Here is a 20,115-nt window from a genome sequence, read left to right on the forward strand (position 1 = left end):
TCTGTGTTTCGTTCTTGACGTTCGGGTTCGGCTACTCTTGTTCAATCTCAACGTGAGGTAAAATAAGAATGGGGTTATGAATATGTGTTTTACTAAGTTTTCAACAAATTGCCACCTATATGGATTCGCATTATGCGTTTTTCACAATGTACTTTGTGTATGTTACCTATATGGATTCGCATTATGCGTTTTTCACAGTGTACTCTGTGTCTCGTCTTCGACGTTCGGCTTTGACTACTCTTGTTCAATCTCAACGTGAGGTTAAATAAGAGTGGGGTTATGGATATGTATTTTACTTAGTTTTCAACAAATTGTCACCTATATGGATTCGCATTAAGCGTTTTTTTTTTACAATGTACTTTGTGTATGTTACCTATATGGATTCGCATTATACGTTTTTCACAGTGTACTCTGTGTTTCGTTCTTGACGTTCGGGTTCGGCTACTCTTGTTCAATCTCAACGTGAGGTAAAATAAGAATGGGGTTATGAATATGTGTTTTACTAAGTTTTCAACAAATTGCCACCTATATGGATTCGCATTATGCGATTTTCACAATGTACTTTGTGATTGTCACCTATATGGATTCGCATTATGCGTTTTTCACAGTGCACTCTGTGTTTCGTCTTTGACGTTCGTCCATTGTTATGTCCTCTATGTTTTTGTGACACCTCTCTTTAGTCCCTAGCTGAATGCGTGTGAGTCTACATAATTGGCTTTCATATAAATGGTCCCATTCTCCTTTCCAACTTCATTTCCTCTTCCTTCCCCCTTTTCACTTCCTTTTCCGTCAGGTAAATGATGAGAAAGGCCAGTGAAGGCGATGGCACAAATCTCCCAAATTGAGGGGAACGTGCCTCCTGAGCCGACGTTCTGATACCTGATACCTGATGGTTTAAAGTAAATCCGTTCTTCTCAGAACCACTATTCAATGAAAGAAAATAATGATCTGAGGTGATGTTCCATAACTGTGATTATATGAAAAGTTCACGGTGAGGGGTCGTTTAACAATGACGTCACAGGTTTTAGGGGGGGAGGGGCTCTAAGATTTTGTGACAGTATGTAAACTAGGTATACAAAAAAGCAAGACAGAGGGGGGTCTACAAATCTCGAAAAGTAGTGTACGTCATAGTTGAATCACCCCTGATACCAAATTTGAAAATGGCATATAGTTGATTGGAAATTCAAAACAATTGTGCTCAAACCAATGTAGAATGGGATGCCGCAATATTTAACAATTGAAAAGCAAAAGTGCGGATTCCAAGCAACGCAGGGTTTGATATGCTAGTAACAGTTCCATTGCATACAGCTGCGTAGCCTTACGTCACCTTTGCTTGAAACCCCATTGAGCTGTGGGCTTCTATGAACCCAAAACACAATAAAAACATAGAATGCTAGATAAATTTGCTTTTTAAAGTATGGTGATTACAAATGTGATTAGGTTTTTACTATATTATATTATACTCATACTTTTTGATTGGCCTAATTGTAAAATGTTGAAATCCACCAAGTTTGACTGAGCTTTGAATAAATCGCATATTTATTTTTTTGATACGTACTTCAAATAAATACGTGCTACAACAATTCGGTTCATGGCGCGATTCAAATTTCCTAATTCTATACTTTTCAATACAGTTAATGAGAGTCACTTCCCTGCTCCACAATGAGCACTTGTTGGGTGTACTTGGGTATACGTTCGTAATAAAAATGCAAGTACGGGAATCGGGTATACGTCTGGCGACGACGCGACGTTCCCCCACTCATACTGTTATATGGAGGTTGTACCTAATCAGCAGTTGATAGCTGATAGCCGCATTGACTAAGTTGGCGCGACTGCCAATACCAACAAAAAACGGCCGAGCGCTCCGGTCAATCGAGGAAGGAATCGAGTAGCTCGAGTTTTCCGCTTGCCAGTTCAGTCCAGAACGTTGTTGTGCTGAATCATCTAAGTGTTAGAAGCAGAACCTGGAATCGACGTGAAATTGAATCTATAGCTACAGCAGTACAGTGGTAACTAATACCTTCACTAAGTAAATTTTAAAAACGTTCTAAAGTCTCGTCAATTAATTATGCTTTGATTCCAAAATAATTTATTATTGCTTCGCGGAGAATTGTACATTTTTGTTAGTTTTGCAATTTAGTTTCCATTCAACTGATAACAAGTGCAGACGAGCCACGCAAAAGCTACGTGTCTTTGCATTATTGGTAATGCGCCATCAGCAAGCAAACAGTGTTGACCACAAGTGTTTCTTTGTATACGATAAGACACAGCTGATTCCGGAGAGGTGAAATTATTGTATTTAAAACTCCAAGCTATAGAGAGCGGTGTGGTATTTTTTTTCCAATAGCACTGACGTGTCCTTTTCATTTATTCATTTTTTTTTTTTCAGAGTACAGACGAGCAGAAACTCATCTACTCCGGTCAGTTATTAGGCGATAGTGTTGTTCTTAAGGACATTCTTCGACACTACGATGGCCAAGACGCTCACACAGTACACTTAGTATTCACACCGAAAAACAACCGTCACAGGGACTTCAACTCAGGAGGGTCATCTGCCGCTAGTAGCAGCACAGAAGCGAATATGTCACCAAAAGCCAAAAATGAGCCAAGTGCCACATCTACGACGACACCTGGCTCCAGAGTGGAATCGGCACGATCTCCCGAATCTGGGACCATTAGTTCCCAGTTTGGGACGGACGGTCTACGACAAAGGAACCTAGCCAGCAGTCAAAATCTTAACACTTTACCGACTGCGATTAACGCTAGCCCCATCCCACCGGCTTCGGCTGACTACATCATGGGTCAACATATGGCTATGCAAAATTGGATGCAGCAGGCCTATATGCAGTATCTTAATCAATACATGAATGTGTAAGTTTCCTAATGCATCTTTTTTGAAGCGTTGCGAACCAACCATGCCTTCTACAATTTCAGGATATCCAACGGGCAAAATCCTCAAGCGTTGTACGCGAGTGCCCCTTCAAACCCAGCCAACCCTGTCACCCCTCAAGCTAGTCCCCAAACTAATGTCGCTGAAGCAGCACAGCCTAGCCAAAATCCTATTTTCGCACAGACCCTTCCCAACCTGGCCTACTATCCGTACCTGTCCACAATGAGCTCGACGTCAATGCCTTCGGCCAGTAGCATTCCAGCTCCGATCACATCAAGCGGCACCATACCGTCTAGCCCCTCGCCGGCAGCAAGTGTCACACCCGGGCCATCTAGTCAACCAACAATACCGAGCCCCGTACCGCCATCGACAACACCAGCCGTCGGAGCAGGTGTTTCAAGTGCTAGCAGTTCGCCCTCGAGCTCACCCGCAACGACTACGACGGCGGCAGCCGCAGGAACGGTTGCCAACGTGCCTCAGGACACGGCGGCAGCAGCACAAGCTGCTCCAGCAGCGGCACCAGCCGCGGGAGGTGCTGCAGCCGCTCCGGCTCGAAGGTTTCCGAACATCGTTGTCGAAGAGCAGGAAAATCGCGACTGGTTGGACATCTTCTTCAGCATGTGCCGGGTTGGAATTCTCATAACTGTGGTGTATTTGTACTCATCGCCGACTCGGTGTCTGACGGTGTTCCTGATAGGGATCGGACTGTATCTGTAAGTATTGGAAGTTGTAAATGTTTGGCTGTGGAAAAACTAATAATGGAAAGATGAATTGTGTTTTGAGCCTATGACGAATAATTGACCGTCGTCCAAAATAATAATCGCAACTTGATGTGTTTCAATGAAAATGAGATATCATTTTGTGTTCAATTTTGATGGGTGAAAAAGTGTATGAATAGTGAAACTTATTTGCATTACGATAGCTGGCTTCTATAAAACAAAAATACATATATCCATTTCTAACATTAGTAACACTAGTTTTAGGTCAATATTAGCAATTTGTCATGACAAATTATTGATTTTTCAGAAACTTGTTCGAAAAAAATAAGAAGTTTCTCGTTTTTATCTATGAACTTGTTTATTTACATTGTGTTTTGTTATCTAAAGTCAACCAACATAAAAACAAATTGAAATTAACTCCAGCTTAGATATTTTCTTTTATGGAAAAATGAAGTATAAGAAAGAATATTACTTACAACTGTTAGTTAATGTGGTCAAATTGGGAGGAAATTGAAACAGGACATTTTTGCCTTTCTCGTACTTGTGTGAAGTGACGTCTGTCTGTGTGTGTGCATAAAAAACTCACTCATCTTTTAGGTACTTATCCGAATTTGCTCACAGCAAGTTGCGTTCGACGAGATATCTTGCCCCATTGTTTCCCCTTAACATGAATAGAAAAAATTACTTTGGGGTCATCCGCTAAATTCGTCACGATTTAAGGGAGAAGGGAAACAACCTATTTTTTGCGTGACGTACTTCACTGCCGTAATACGCATATCTGTCCCATGTTTTCTGGGATTCCTATGTACATGGGACAATCATGTTCATGGATCTTCCTTTTTTATCACTTTCACTCATCCGATTTTGTTGCGATTTGCGATTTCACAATAAGTATTTTTAACGAATGCAAAAATAGGACCTAGTCATGTATCAGTGATTTTTTAAAAGCTAAATTGTTTATTTAAAGCCTCAACCGCCTAAAGGCATGACGGAGCCGAAATGGCATTTTTAAACTATGAATTAGCTTCGGGGAACCGAAAGACTCTCGGTTTGGCAGAGAACTTGAGGTTAAAGATAACATAAAAGATTATGAATAGCATAGAAAAGGGAACTTCTCGATGACGCATGGCGGCATGTTGATGCTGCAGCTTTGGAGTATTTTTGTAGCTATTGATCAACGTTGAGGCCGCTGGATTATACCTCACTTTGACGATATAAAAGAAGGGGGAGAACGAGCTGGACACAATGATACAACAGAAGTGGAGAGAATCAGTGATTTATTAGACTTTTAAAGTATTTGAAATTAATTCCAACAAGTAGATTTCATTTGCATAGTCCATTACACCATGCATGTATTGCAGTGTCCCACAATCTATTTTCTAAATCTTTTTCCTTCCATTCCGATTGGTGTTCCACCGTATTCTATTCCTTATGAATCAAAATAATGCCATTGCTGTTGCACCATTGATTTAATGCTAACAAATAAGACTACGCATATAAAAATAACTGATTGAGAGCTTTTTGCTGAAGCAAAATGGCAAATGACCGAAACTAATTTTCTTCCCAGAAAGTATAGAACTCTGAATAAGTCCCCAATATTTCTTATTCTCCAGCTACCAAATCGGATTTTTCCGAAACAACCGAGCAGATAGAATGGAACGAGCACGACGATTGGTCGTCCAGCAAATCAACATGGCGCACATGATGAGACAGAATGCTGAACTACGGGCACGTGCTGCTCCCGCTGGTCTCGCACCAGTCGATCCTGAAGCCGCTGGTAATGCACAAGCACCAAATGTCGCCGCCGCTGCTTCTTCGGAATCATCAGCGAGAATCCAAACCGATGCTACTGATGGATCGAAAAAGGCCGACACCACGGAGGAGGCGGAAAATGACCTGTCCGTTCAACAGGATTCAAGCATGACGGAAGAAACCACGGCTGGGACCGAACCAAATGGAGAAGAACTAATGATCAATCCGTCGAATACCGCACCAGAGGAGAATCGCGTTAACATTAACGACGTGGCGGCATTTATCCGCACGTTGGTGTTGTCGTTTTTCACGTCGATTATCCCCGACACGCCAGCCGCCTAATAAACACGATTCATTGATGTCTCACGCGTCATCACATTTGGTAAATGCATAACATATGGTTGGAAAATCTATCGAATTATGTGAATAGCTATTGTTGTAGGAAATCTGTGTTGGGTAGTAGGAGAATTTACGTTCTATTTAGGAATCATTCGAAAGTTTGCAAAACGAAGAATTACCAAATAGCGAGATGTGTAATCAATTTAGAATATCTACATTAGATTGGCATGTTTTTGTTAAGAAATTTTCACACATAACCAAATTATAAAGTTGCATTTTTCCTTTACAACTTGTTTACGTTTAGTTTAGAAGAGCCCTGCAAATCGGCAACATTATTCAGACAAAATACAACATTTAGAGTAATGGAGTAACATAACTGCTTTTTATCACAGTTTTATGCGCAAACTTTAGAGATTCTGAAAAGAATCACGATTCATCCGACTAAAACTATCGAAACAATAGTTTACGACGTATTTCGAAATCTGATTATAAGTAGAGGCGACCATATGGAGGGAAGAGCGATGATAAAGCGAATTTTCGCGAAACATTGCTACAACAAAGCTGTATGGATACGCACAGTGCGTAACGCACTGGATGCGATTTTCTAGACCAACATTTGAAAAGGGCGTAACAGCCAAAATTTATTCCTTCTGATTCTTCGTCCACATATAGAGCTATATATGTAGACGAAGAATCAGAAGGAATAAATTTTGGCTGTTACGCCCTTTTCAAATGTTGGTCTAGTTTTTATGTTTTCTGTATAGATTTGAACATAGAAATGGCATCGCTGCGACAACGAACTCTAAGCGTTCTGTCCACAGCACACATATTCTTATTTCAGTGTAAATTATTAACCACAATGATGTAATCTAAACTCTCACAAAATATGTTGTATCAATTTGAAAAATAAATTTATTTATGTTTGTACTGGTAAACATGACTGAGATGGCAGCTTGATGTAATCCGAAATTCCTACTCATTTATCGTCACCCGAAGAACCTTCAGCGATTCAACTTTGCGGAGAGTTTCACACAGATTCGAAGATACATATTATGGGAATGTCTTGAGTAGTAGAGGGACACCAGATCAATCCGGTTGATGTCGACCAAGCAGGATAATAGACAGTAGGTCTTGGAATGAAACAAAGCACGAAATGTATTTTGGGATGCGCAATATAGTTTTATGTCAAACATGATTTTCGTTTGCTTTATTAAGCTGAGCTAGTTAAAAGTACTCTCAAGCTCTAGCATTACTTGGCACTCTCAAGCGTTAACATAAATTCTTCCATTGCTGATATCAACGTAGCTGTGTATCAGATGTTATTATTTAGCAGTTTCAGAATGTTTACACGAGGGAAGCGTATGCCTGGCTGAGTCAACTGTCGCACTGTTGCGTTCCACGTCCACCTTTAACACGGGCCACGAGAGAATTTCTGACGAACATCCGTCGCAAGAAAGTGTTTTAATTGGCAAAAATAAAAACGGGAAGTGTTTCAATTTAGGAAATTGTAAAATATTATAGTGGCTCTGTAAAGCTGGATACGGCGAGTGGGCCTTCAAATAAACGTTCTAAATAAAAAAAATAGTTCCACCTTTGACAGCTTAGTTTACAGTACGAAGTGCTGGTGGATTTGATCGACGAAGGGGTTTTGTTGGATTTGGTTGTTGGTTAGGATTGTCCATGGAATTGGCGGGCGAAGATTATCGTAGTGAGGAACGGAATCGAGCTCGGTTATATGTGTTAAGTTATAGTAAGTTTTGAATTTGTAATAGTCAAAAAATAATTCTCTATTCAAACCTGTTCACAATCAAACGTAACTTTACTAACAGGTTATATGGGCCTCGCGTCTCATTGCTACCATTGTGATGTAAGTTACAGAATGCAGCAAACTTTTTTTTCGAACATTTTTTTACAATGGAAAAACCAAGAGAAGGGGGTACTGGATTGCCGGATGGATCTCAAGTTAGAAGATCAAGAGGAAATCCGCGTTTTACAAGTAGCGTTCCACTGCCCATTACGGAGATACTCCGAGGACGCGAAAATATAGTTTCTGAGCGATCGATATGAAGATAGTTCTGAAAAGGGAAGGAACCTGGGGTGCTGGTAACTTCACAGACAATGTAGCGATTGACAAGGATGTTTCATTGCGTCTCCATTCTCACATGTGTAACACACACCCAAGCTTTAACAATGTGCGCCAACTCTCGAAAGATCTCTTATAAATTCGTGCAAAAGCAATACGTTCAATGTATACCGAATGGAAGGTATTCATTGACCCAGATAATAACACATTTTAGTTTGCTGATTGCCATGTCGAATAGTAAATGAAAAACCTCCTCCACCAGTCCCCTCCTGAGTTTCTTCATCAAACTTGACCCAATGATGTTAATGATATGTTTGACGGAAAAACTGTATCTTATAATCATAAAATAAAAGTAAAAAACATTATGGTTTTGGGGTGATTTCTTCTAGAAATTTTAGAATTTCTTTCATTCATATCACTCGTGGATCAAATAATATCCGACAGCAATACATCATTCGGAAGAGTTCTCCATTTAGCGGCAAGCAAATGGGTCGTATACAGATATACAGAACATCTTTATCCGCTTCAAAGGTGAATATTCGTTGCCCTACGAGACAACTAAGCGATCATCATGTCGTACAGTCTGAAAGGAAACATTCGTTAGTTAGCATATTATCGATTAAAAAGAATTGTAGAAAATTGTGAATTCCGATACCTAGTCGAATAAATTTCTTTGTTGATGAAAAAATAACAAATTTTTGGTTGTCGTTGGCAACGAAGACTTCATTGGGTGCTTAGACGAAAATTTCAGTTCAGTGTCTGGAAGCAGTTAATGTCAAACTTTTTATAGCATCCGCCATTATGGCGAGCGTGGAAAGCTGGATAGCTACGATTTGTTTAAGCAAAGAATTGATAAACTATAGCTTAGTTCAAGAGGCCAGAACAGCGCCTGATGCATAGAAGAATCTCAAGAGCGCGTTCCAGGGCAGTGGAATGACTCGACGGATGGATCTGCTGCGGTCACGAGTATTCGGTTGGCAGAGTGCAAGTCGGTTGAAGAGTACGTAAATGGAGTCATGTCTACAAGCCACAAATTAGCCGAGGTAGGGTTCAAGGTCGATGACAGATGGCTGGCAAGCTTACTTTTGATGGGATGATACTATGAAACGAAAACCTGAAAACTATGAGCCGATGTTCATGGGGTTAGAAACGTCGGAAACCAGGATAACAACAGAATCGGTGCGTTATTTTCTCCGGGCCCGTCATGGGAGACTCGGTGGCCGATTCGTTCGCGGGAAAAGTTCCTAAACGCACTGCTCTTGAGGCGCGGGAAACCCCTCCTAGCAACTTTTGCAGAGCAACGTATATTCGTGGTTACCAATGATACCGGCAATCCGCCGAAAAAAAAACGTAAGAAGCAGCAATCGCATTCGCAGCTGCCGCTGGTGCAACCAGAGCGGAAAGAGAAGTGCCCGCCTGTGTTTGTGAAGGGCGATCATCCAGATTTGAGATCGAAAATTCACCAGCTGATCGCTAAGGGGCTGAAGTGTACTTTTCGGCTCTGCAGCGAGGGCGTGAAAGTAACGCCGGCATCATCAATCCGTCGTGGAATTCCTCGAAGTCCACAAGTATGAGTACTAACTCATGACCACCCCGGCACAAAGCCCTCGAATGGTCCCCGCTCCGAATCTGCTCCGCTCTACACTCCGGAGCAACTGATGCCGATCTTCGCGCAGCTCGCCACTCGGCTGCGCGGCTGCACAACCCGTTTCGACCAGGTCTTCACTCTTGGCATATTCAGTATTAAAATGGCTGCTAGGGTGGGCCTGGTCAACTCTAACGCTTGCTCGCTCAAGAGCAAAAGCATCAAACCTGCTGATTTCCTCGAGGACAAGGAGATCGACGTAACGTTCATCACCTAAAATCGAAGGTGAGCGTCCACATCCCGGACTTCCGTATCGTGCGACTCGACCGGCCGTCCAGGGGAGGTGGTGTGGCCATCGCACTTCGATATAACATCAACTGTCGCCCGCTGCCAAGCTTCCAGCTGAGCATCATCGGAGCCATTGGTGTCGAAGTGACTACTTCTGTCGGCACAATCACGCTTATCGTTGCCTGGGGCAACAGTCGCGGCAATCGTAACGGTACAATCGGGAGCAATAATATGGAGGAAGACCACTACACGATAGTGAGCCCGGATTCTCCCACTCGGCTGAGTCGGTCCGGCGTCCATTTGACAATGGACGTTTACATCACCAACATGAACGACCACATCACGCAGTCGGTCGTCTACCAGAAGCTCAGCCCGAATTACTATCCGGTGGTGGCAGAAGTGGGCTCCTCGATTAATCGGCATCAGCTGACCCGGCGAAATTATCATCGACTGGGGCCGGTTCCAAAGGTGCGTGGAAGCCAACGTCGACTACGAGACGCGTCCGGTAACGCCTGAAGCAATTGATCGGCAGCTGCGTTCCATCGAGGAGGCGATCTCGGTGGCCCGAGAACAACATGTACCGACGGCTTGGCAGGTAAACAACACCCTAACCATCCATACACAACCAAAGATTTGATTCGATTGCGGAATGTTACTCGCAGGCAGCTTCAGCGTACTGGATTGCCTGAGCTTAAGGCACGCTGCAATCGAATCATAATAATTATTAAGGCTAGTATAGTTGACCTAAAAATAGCGATTTCTCGAATAAGATCTGCACTCTCCCAGACTATGCTAAGCCATTCTGGATAATGATCAAAATACTAAAATTCAAGCCTCGGCCCATTCCACCTTTGATCCCAGTAGACAACAATGGCTCTAAGGATTGCTTGATAACTCCTGCAAAGAAGGTCGCTGAAATAGGTCGTCACTTCGTCAGCTCACACAATCTTGGGCAGAACATCATCAGTCCACACGAAGCAGCCGTTAATGATTATGCACACAACATTCATTTGACTCCCAACGACTTCTCCGAGTAGTTGGAGATCTCAGTTGGCGATTTGACGGCCTATATCAAATCATCGAAGAACATAAAGGCCCCAGGTTTCGATAACATCCTGAAACTCGAGCTCAAACACATGAGTGCTCCGTTCTTTGAGCACCTTTCGTTGATCTTTTATCAGTGTTTTAATACTTTAATCCGGCTCAGCTACTTTCCATCGTCCTGGAAGTCAGCCAAAGTAATCTCCATCCGTAAGCCTGGGAAGGATCCTTCCTCCCCCAAAAGTTATCGTCCCATCAGCCTGCTCTCAGGGTTATAATTGGGGTGAATGTGTTAAAGAATATACATGACAGCTATCAGTATGCAATCTACGAAATACTCCGTTACAACGCAACGCAACGCAACGCAAAAATCACCCTACTCTCAGGGTTATCCAAGCTTTTCGAAAAAGCTATTCATCACCGGTTACTTGAGTCTGCCGAAAATCTCAACATTTTGCTCGAGGAACCGTTTGGATTCCGAGGCGGTCGGTCAACTAACTCGAATTACCAACGTCCTCAGACGGAACAAGTTTGTCTCAAAAACATCCGCCATGGCCTTACTCGGTGTTGAGGAGACAATTGACAATGTATGGCATGATGGCCTGGTGTACAAACTACAACGCTACAATCTACATGGTGCAGCTCATCAACATGCTTACCTGTCGGCAAGGACATTCCGGGTCTCCGAGACCCAAGCGAGCTCCATTGCGCACAACATCCTCGCAGGTGTCCCCCAGGGCAGTGTCCTCGGGCCCCTGCTGTTCAACTGTTCACAATCTGACATGCCAGAATCTCAAGAAGGCGGCATTCTGTCTCTGTTCGCAGATGACACCTCCATCGTCTACAATGATAGAGTGATCAGAGCGCTAGTGGCAAAACTCCAACAAGGCTTGGATACCCTGACAGAGTACCTGACCAGCTGGAAGATCTGTATCAACGTGGAGAAGACTCAGGTCATCATTTTCCTCCACTCTAAATCGCCTAAACATGTTCCGCCTTAGGACTGTAAAATCATCCTCAATGGCACGACTGTGGAATGGGCCAATGAGGCCAACTACCTTGGCTTGACTCTCGACAGCAAGCTTATTTTCCGGCAACAGGTTGACAAGACGGTGATGAAGTGTAACGTTCTGTTGAAAGTACTGCGCCCTTTGATCGTCGTCATTGTTCCTGAAAAAAGGTTGCTGTCTACAAGCAAATCATCCTCCCTGTGATCGAATATAGCATGCCGGTCTGGGAAAGCTGCGCTAAAACTAATCATCTGAAACTCCAACGAGTGCAAAACAAGTTCCTAAGGATGATCCTCAACACTCCTCCCAGGACACGAAATTTTGAGGTCCACCGTCTAGCCGGTATCAAAACGCTACAAGAACGCTTTGGTGAGTGTAAGGAAAGTTTTGGAGTCCGTTGTTTACATTCGGACCAGGCGACCTTTAGGGCGCTTATAGCAAATTAGATTATCAAATTGTATAGTGTAAATAGGTAGACATAGGAAATCAAATTTTTTATTAAGTCATATACACGCAAACAAAACCTTATAAGATTATCTTCCTAGTAGAAACACACAAAACAAAAAAAACGACTGCATAATTCTTTCAAGAGAGGTAGTAGACAGACAGTGTAGGTAGGGATGTACAATTTAACTCGTTGCACGAGACGAGTCAGCCTTGGGCTGAAAGTCTCGCTAATAAAGATAAAAAAACTCTTTCGGCCTTGAGCTACACTACCTATTTACAATATTACCAGACAAAATATACCTTTCAGCTAGTATAATACTTTATTCCATAACATTCGTGGAGATGCAGAGGTGATCTTTGTTTTAGCAAAGAACGTCGAAGTAACAATTTTCCACTTCCAAAACGTGTGTACATTGGGATAGCAAACCTCAAGCTTTACGCACTTAGTTCCCTGTAAAATTCAGCCATTCAAGGAGAACCAACAAAAGGATTGTATGGTCATAATGCTCATTGCTCATGCTCGAATGAACAAATGAATGTTACGCGAAGCACTTAAAATAAAATTGTAAATAGAGAAAAGTAATATTATCCATTCTAACATACAACTGATTCAAATGCCCAGTATGGTTTTAATCCCCTTGTATTAAAATTTAAAATTTGCTATCCTAGTTTTTTCATAGTTAACCACAAAACATTTGAAATGTTTAATAATTATATTTGGTCCACTGTTACAGCTTTGCCATTATTTTAACAACGATCCAATAAAGCTAAAAATATTAGTTTGGGCTGCATCTTTTGGATTATTACCCGGTGACAAAAGTTCTTCATCCCTGCGAATCTGGCTGCTATCCTTCTCCGTTTCCAGAATTCTACCAGCTATTTTCCTAAGATCCAAATGAATCATTTGCTTGTTTAGCACCGGTACAATCAGGTTAAACTTATCTATTTTCTTATTGATTCCATCAAGTGTCGTTGCATGCGCCTTACATGCCTTTTCCCATTTGTACTCATCCTGAGGGCTCAATGGCAGCTCCCCCAAATGACCGCGCTCCTTCGACAAACTCTGCTTTAAGCTCTGCGTCTCCTCTCGAATCTCCTTGTGCAGCGTGATCCACTCCGGTGTGAACCCATTATCTAGCATGATTTTGTTGATCTTATGCGTAGTGAAATCGACGTAGGGATTTTGACTCTGTAGATCGGGCAAGGGTTTACCAAACCCGGACAAGTTGCTAAAATCCCCTCTTCCCATTGCCTCCTGTATTAAATCCTCCACCACCCGATCGTATCCGTATTTGGTTTTGATCTCGTGTTTCTTGAAGTGATCGCCTTTTTTCATCAATGCCATTTCGGAAGCCTGTGCTTTGGACATGCGATGTTCCAGTACTCGTTCCTGTGCGCGCTGAGCCCGCACCGCCTGGTATTGCTTCTGGCGTTGAGCCGGTGTGCCCACGCCAACACCATCAAAACTCAGGTATTGGCGATGTTGTGGAGCCGTGTGGCGAATATCGAACACCTTGACCGTATCCTGCAAGTCTTCTACGATTCCGCGCCGAGATTTAGCAAATTTCTGCTGGAGAATCCGAAAAGCGGCATCAACTTCTTGAAATTTTTCGGCATTCGCTTCCGGTTGTCCACTGTCTGGATGCACTTTTTTCACCATGGCAATGTAGGCCTCTCGAACCGTGTTCTGGTCGGACTGCTCGGTAACCCCAAGTATGCGGTAGCATTTCTGAAAAGTTAAGTCCCTTATGACAAACTTCTGCGTCATTGAATCGATCATTAGCTTACGTTATATAATTCCCCTTTACTGGTGTAATTATGCCTTATGGTTATTCGAAAAGGTCCCTTCAGAGGCACGAACCAACCTCGGAATAACATTTATGAGTTTTAAGCCGAAATAGCTACAAGAGATCACAAATGAGAACATAATTTGTTATCAACATCCCGGGTTTACGTACGCGTTAAGAATCCAAACAGCTGATACGCACTGTTCCGTTATGTGCTCATGAGCAAGACGTCGGACGGCTAGAGGTGTTTATTAATAATTGTTTTGTTTTGGTCTGCTATTTCGTTGATTTTGATGCGCGCACGCCGCGAGTGCCTCATCGGCCAAGAAAAATTTGATGATTCTTTCCGGGATTTATTGTCTATCCGGACGCTTTTTATACCGAAGTTGGATTTTTCTCCAGATACAGGCAACCAACCCAACTTCGGAAATAGTGCGCTGGATTCCCCTAAAGATGCGCTAAACAACGCATCAATTATTCCGTGTATAGTCGAAAATCGAAAATTTGTTTTCAATAAAATGAAATACCTGCAGTTATCAGACGTCGCAACTCATTTCTGATTAGTGCGCATGATAGTACATCCATGCGTGCATGATGCGCACTACTAATGAAATATTTCAAATTGTCGCGACTCGCGTCGCAGCGCGAGTGCTCAATCGCGCGGTCCGGTTTGGTGCCGGCCCGACAATATTGTCTATCCGGAATAAATTTATACCGCTTTTTATACCGAAGTTGGATTTTTCTCCAGATACAGGCTGTGGTAGCCGAACTCGTCAGCTATTCAATCAGTCGAAACGTATTGATAGACTACGGCCGCACAGTACGAAAGACGCGAGAAGACTAGTCGTAGATGGAGGATCGGTAGACTACTCAACTGACTCGCCATAGAGCACATTGGTGTTAGTGATATCATATAATCGTTCAATATAGAATAGAGTAGGTTATCCATAGCAGCGTCTACCACATCCCCTCTTTTTACTATTTTTTTTAGAGATTTATTATTTCAAAAATAATTAAATATATTGGTTAGATACATTAAGAATGAAATGTTACTTATCTTTACGGACTGAATCTGACTGCAGGTCTGACTGTGCGCAGCGAACGCCTTGTTGGTTCTGGTGGAGGTGCCACACTCACAGGGCTTTCTGGATGAGATGACTCTGCTAGATGATTAGCTTCTAATAGCTGCCTGGTATGCGAAGCTTTTTCCCCAGACTCCACAGGTCCCCCGATATCAGCATCCGATGATCCGTTCCATTTCTTAAGATGTGAAATATTTCTATCGAATTGTTTTCCTGAGCTATTGGACTGCACAGTTACGTTTGAACCATTTCGGCCTAATACTGTAAACTTCTCATTCAGGAAGGGCGTAGCTAGCTTATTCGACGGAAGAAGGTTTTCATGAGAACAGTATCACCTGTAGAGATGTCGTTGGGTTTAGCTCGTCTTCTAGTATCCTCTCTCTCTTTCTGCTGGATCTTTTTAGCCATGTCTTGGTCTCTGAAATCAGTGCTTGGGGGTACTGTTTCAAGGTCATCTACCTGGGGCAATTTGGATCGTAATTTTCTTCCCTGCAGCAGTTCGCTTGGAGCTTTTCCGGTTATGGTATGTGGCGTATTGTTGTACAAATTCAAATAATGTTCAAGTTCGGCTTTCCAGTTGTCATGTAAAGCGTGAGCGATTTTCATCCGTTTCAATAGGGACCGGTTTTGCCGTTCCACTTCGCCATTTGCTTGTGGCCAATATGGCGTAGTGTGATTGAGATGTATTCCGTTATTTGAGCAAAATTCCTTAAATTCCGTCGAAACAAACTGTTTCGCGTTATCAAGAGTTAATGTTCTGGGTGGACCCCATGTCCTAAACATTTGCTTCAAGCTTTTAATGGTGTCTTGCGCAGTTATACGGTTCATTATTACGATCTCAATATACCGACTATAGTAGTCAATCACAACTAAAGATAATCACCAGATGGCATAGGGCCCAAAAAGTCCATTGCTAAGTCGACCCAGGGCTTTTCTGGGAGTGCACGTCGCATCATTGGCTCTGGAGGATCACTAGATTGTACTAGCTGGCAACCTTCACACCTCTCGCAGAACTTCACCGTATCTTGATCGATTCCCGGCCACCAGCATCGCTCTCGAAGCCTCCTCTTCATCATTGATTGGCCGGATGTCCCTCGTGAGCCAATTCACACATCCTTGTTCGTAACGAATTTGGGATCACTAATTTAGTTCCCCGCATAACTAGCTTGTTAATGTAGGAAAGTTCTAAACGGAATGGTTTATACTGCTTCAGATTTTCCAGATCCCATTTATCAGTTTCAATACTTTTGATCAAATTTTGTAAATCCTGATCCGATTCTGTTGCCCTTACCACTTCTTCAATATCGATTGCAGCATACTCTTGAACAACTCTGATTATTTCTTCAGTTTCCGAATCAAAACTTCGTTCGTCTATCGTAGAGAGAGTTGACAGAGAATGTACCATGACACGCCTTATGTACATATCTGTTTCTTCGGTCCAGTTTGGATCGTCAACATGAGCTGCTAGTCTAGACAAACAATCGGCCAGATTGGCAGAACCCTTGCGATATACTACTTTGAATTTAAAAGCCTGAATGCGAAGCAACCATCGCTCAATCCTTGCGGTTGGTCTGGATGTTGCTGTAAATAATGTTTCTAGTGGACGATGATCAGTCTCAAGCTCGAAAGTGATTCCTAACAAATAGGTTTTGAACCTTTCTACTGCCCATACGACTCCTAGAGCTTCCTTTTCAATAGGCGGATAAGTTTTCTCAATGTCGGTTAAACTTTTAGACGCATAACTTATTATTCTTGGTTTAGCGTCTTTAAACTGGATTAGCACGGCCCCTAATCCTACTCCGGATGCATCCGTAATAACCAGTGTACGATCTTTCGGATCATAAAACCCTAAACTCCCTGCAGATCCAATAAGCCGTTTAACGTGTTCAAAGGACTCTTGGTGTTGCGATTTCCATTCGAAGGGAGTATCCTGTTTCAAAAGGTGTCTCAGAGGATAATTCACGGTTGTGAGATTTGGAATAAACCTAAACATGAATAGTAAAAGTCAAATAATCAAAACAAAATAACACAATCAGAAATTTACCTAGAAACATACGTCACAAGACCAAGAAAGCTTCTAAGCTCCTCTTTTGTGTGTGGTGCTCTGCAAGATAGGATGGATTTGACTTTTTCTTCGTTTGCGGAAACCCCATCAGCTGAAAGTTTGTGTCCAACAAACATGACTTGGCGTTGTTTGAATCTGCACTTATGGTCATTCAATAATATTCCGTACTGGCTCAAGACATGAAGAGTTTGTTTCACAGCCGCGTCGTGCTCGTCTTCAGTTTCTCCGAATATCATGATGTCATCTATGAACACAACAGTGTTCCTACATCCACCCAGAATGCTTTCCATCAGATTTTGGAACAGCTCAGGGGCACAGTTTATTCCGAATAAAAGACGCTTGTAACGATACAACCCCCAGTTCGTAATAAAGGTCGTGACATCACGGCAATCCTCCGCTAATTCCACTTGATGAAAAGCTTGTTTGATGTCAAGCGATGTGAAAAATTTGGCATTACGGAAACGCGATACAAGGTCTTCAAACACAGGAAGCGGATGGTTTAATCTCTGAATTGCTTGATTCGCTCTTCTCATGTCGATACATAAACGCAGTTCTCCATTTTCCTTCAGAATGGGAACTAGAGGTGAAACCCATGATGTTGGTTTCATTACTCTTTCAATAATGTCCATTTCTAAAAGCTCAGTCAGCTTGTTCTCCACCTTTTCTAGGAGTGGAATTGGACAACGACGCAATGGTTGAATGACGGAGGAACTGTCCTATCGATAGGGATGTTCAATTTAATGCCCTTCATCTTGGGAAATGTTTTCGATGAACTATCAATTTTTCTAATAGACAGAGAACGAGTGCTAGGCAACCCGACTGTCAAGACTCCTAGTTTTTGGGCAGTTAGTTTTCCCATCAACGGCTGTTGTCCTTTCTCAATTACATAAAAGGTGGTGTTAGTTCTCAACAAGTTCCCATTATCATCAACTTCAAGTTCAGCGTCAAAGGTTGTGATGAGCTTCAAAGGTATGCGTCCGTACGCCAAGAATCGTTTACTCTTATCCAATCTTTGGTTGGTTATCTTCACATCTCGCAGTTTCATTAGCTCCCATGTTGTATCGTCAATTAGATTGTGCTTGGATCCAGAGTCGATTAACATAACGATCTGAACTCCACCTACGACATTGAATAGCTTCATCGTCTCTATCGCCCACATTGTAAACTGGCAAATCTTCGGGTGTCTCGTCGCTGTCATTTTCAGTCACATTAAAACGTTTCTGGTGCGTTTTCCGGACGATAATAATCTTTACCAGCTCCTGAACTGTGCTTACGTTTCTGTGATCCCTAAATAGTTGTATCCCTCATATTCAAATATCAAATTGCATTAAAATAAAAAGTTCTGACTTACCCATTCATTGTTGAGCTTCGTCCCATGCTTTGTACGACACATTGTTCGAAAATGGCCCACTTTACCACACTGCAAGCATGTTCGGTTTGCTGCCGGACATCGGTCTCCAGGTTGGTGAGCTCTGTATCCGCAACGAAAACATTTCGGTTTTCCGTCATCGGTTGAACTATTCTTCGTAACTAGGTGGTTGACATTACTGGCTGCTCGGCAATCACCTCTGCTGCTGTTCATTTTGGAGGATTGATACCGCACTGCTTGGTGTGCGTTAACAATTTTCGTTGTGTCATCCAACGTAAGGACCTCCTTCTCTAACAATTTCTGTCGCAAATCATCCGTAGCATATTGTATTATCTTGTCAATGATCGCAATATGGCGACTCTCATTGGCCGTCTTTCCGAAGCAAATCTTTTCTGCTTTTTGTTGAACTCTAAGAGAAAACTTTTCGATCGGTTCATCATCTTCAGGAGCCAACGACCAGAATAGAAAACGCTCAAAGCTTTCATGGTGCTTTGGCGAGAAGTGTTGCGTCAGGCTGGTTTTTGCATTTAGGTATGCATTGGGATCATCGTTTGTTTCATCTTCAGCACCTGGCAGGCCATAATATGCACACTGCAGCTCTATTCCTCCCATGGCCAAAAGCTGCATTTTTCTTGCTGGTCCTTCCAATACATTAGCCGCAGCCATAACATTTTCAAACCACCGAATCCACATATTCCAAGCATTCCTGACTTCGGATGCCGGAAGATGCTTGTACTTAAAGTGGGGTAGATTGTATGACGCCGGGCTGAAGAACTGCACATGTTGTTGAACTACTCGTTCGCTAATATCGATATCTTCCATTTTTTCCGATATTATTCCTCTATTTGAATAAAAAAAACTATAATCACTTAAGGAAAACAATAATTCCATGCACTAAAACAAAGCATTCCTAATACTATTTGCACTATGTCAGTCAAGCTTTATGGATCTTTATGTTTCACAATTTTAATTCTCATAAAACTTCAAAAGGAATATTCTCCATAACACACGATAATCGAAGTTCATCTTATCAACCGGAATTCAATCGGTTTCGGCACATACGATACGTTCCATTTATCATGATTCATTCATCAAACATCATAACCGTAATTTAATCGGTAACTTCTCATCGATGATGACGTCGCATTTTCTAACCGGAATTGAATCGGTTACTGAAAACAACACAAACACATTTCGCTTCATTTTCAACCGGAATTTAATCGATTGCACGTGCTATGTATTTGTGCACACTTCTAATTAGATTTTCTTTCTTCTCTTTTTTTCTTGCTTGCATTCGCATATCATCCTTATTGCAAACCACCGTCAATTTTCTAATATATATTAGATATATATTAGATTGATCGCATTTCTCATTCTTCTTGATTTTAAAGTGCATTTGCGTTTGACACTAACACACATATGCTGCAATATTGTATCCGATCAGCTCGAAGGTAAAGAATATTTCATTCTTGATTCTCACCGCCTCACGTATACAAGTTTCAATATTTTCTTTCGTTCCGCAACAGCGTCACCTTACATACACTAATTTAGCCTGTCTTCACACACATACACAAAGATTCCCTTTTCACGCAAGAAAAATGGCGTCACCATATGAATGCTTTTGTTTCTCACAATTACCTATACAGGTTTCAGAACTT

At 42.2% G+C, this 20,115-nt stretch overlaps 2 protein-coding genes across 4 annotated transcripts in view; one reads left to right on the forward strand and one right to left on the reverse strand.

Moving 5' to 3' along the window:
• LOC134212697 (homocysteine-responsive endoplasmic reticulum-resident ubiquitin-like domain member 2 protein) overlaps nt 1-6,076 on the forward strand; it is a 29,453-nt gene extending 23,377 nt beyond the window's left edge. Inside the window, exons 1-4 of one of the 3 annotated variants that reach the window (XM_062690781.1) lie at nt 1,887-2,009; nt 2,390-2,871; nt 2,935-3,603; nt 5,223-6,076. In XM_062690781.1, coding sequence (XP_062546765.1) covers nt 2,582-2,871; nt 2,935-3,603; nt 5,223-5,703 — 1,440 coding nt within the window. In that variant the 5' untranslated portion in view covers nt 1,887-2,009; nt 2,390-2,581 and the 3' untranslated portion in view covers nt 5,704-6,076. Of the gene's footprint in view, nt 1-1,886; nt 2,010-2,095; nt 2,325-2,389; nt 2,872-2,934; nt 3,604-5,222 lie in introns of those variants that run through there. The other 2 variants (XM_062690780.1, XM_062690779.1) reach the window with 2 other exon arrangements.
• A 6,675-nt stretch (nt 6,077-12,751) lies between these two features.
• Nucleotides 12,752-14,269, reverse strand: LOC134216841 (dnaJ homolog subfamily C member 28). Its single transcript, XM_062695633.1, has 3 exons — nt 14,113-14,269; nt 13,943-14,055; nt 12,752-13,883 (listed from the first exon to the last, which is right to left on the reverse strand). The coding sequence occupies exons 2-3, from the start codon at nt 14,030-14,032 to the stop codon at nt 12,897-12,899; spliced, it is 1,077 nt and encodes a 358-aa protein (XP_062551617.1). The 5' UTR covers nt 14,033-14,055; nt 14,113-14,269; the 3' UTR covers nt 12,752-12,896.
• Nucleotides 14,270-20,115: the final 5,846 nt, after the last annotated feature.

This window comes from Armigeres subalbatus, chromosome 2, assembly GCF_024139115.2.
Source record: "Armigeres subalbatus isolate Guangzhou_Male chromosome 2, GZ_Asu_2, whole genome shotgun sequence".
Lineage (NCBI taxonomy): Eukaryota > Metazoa > Arthropoda > Insecta > Diptera > Culicidae > Armigeres > Armigeres subalbatus.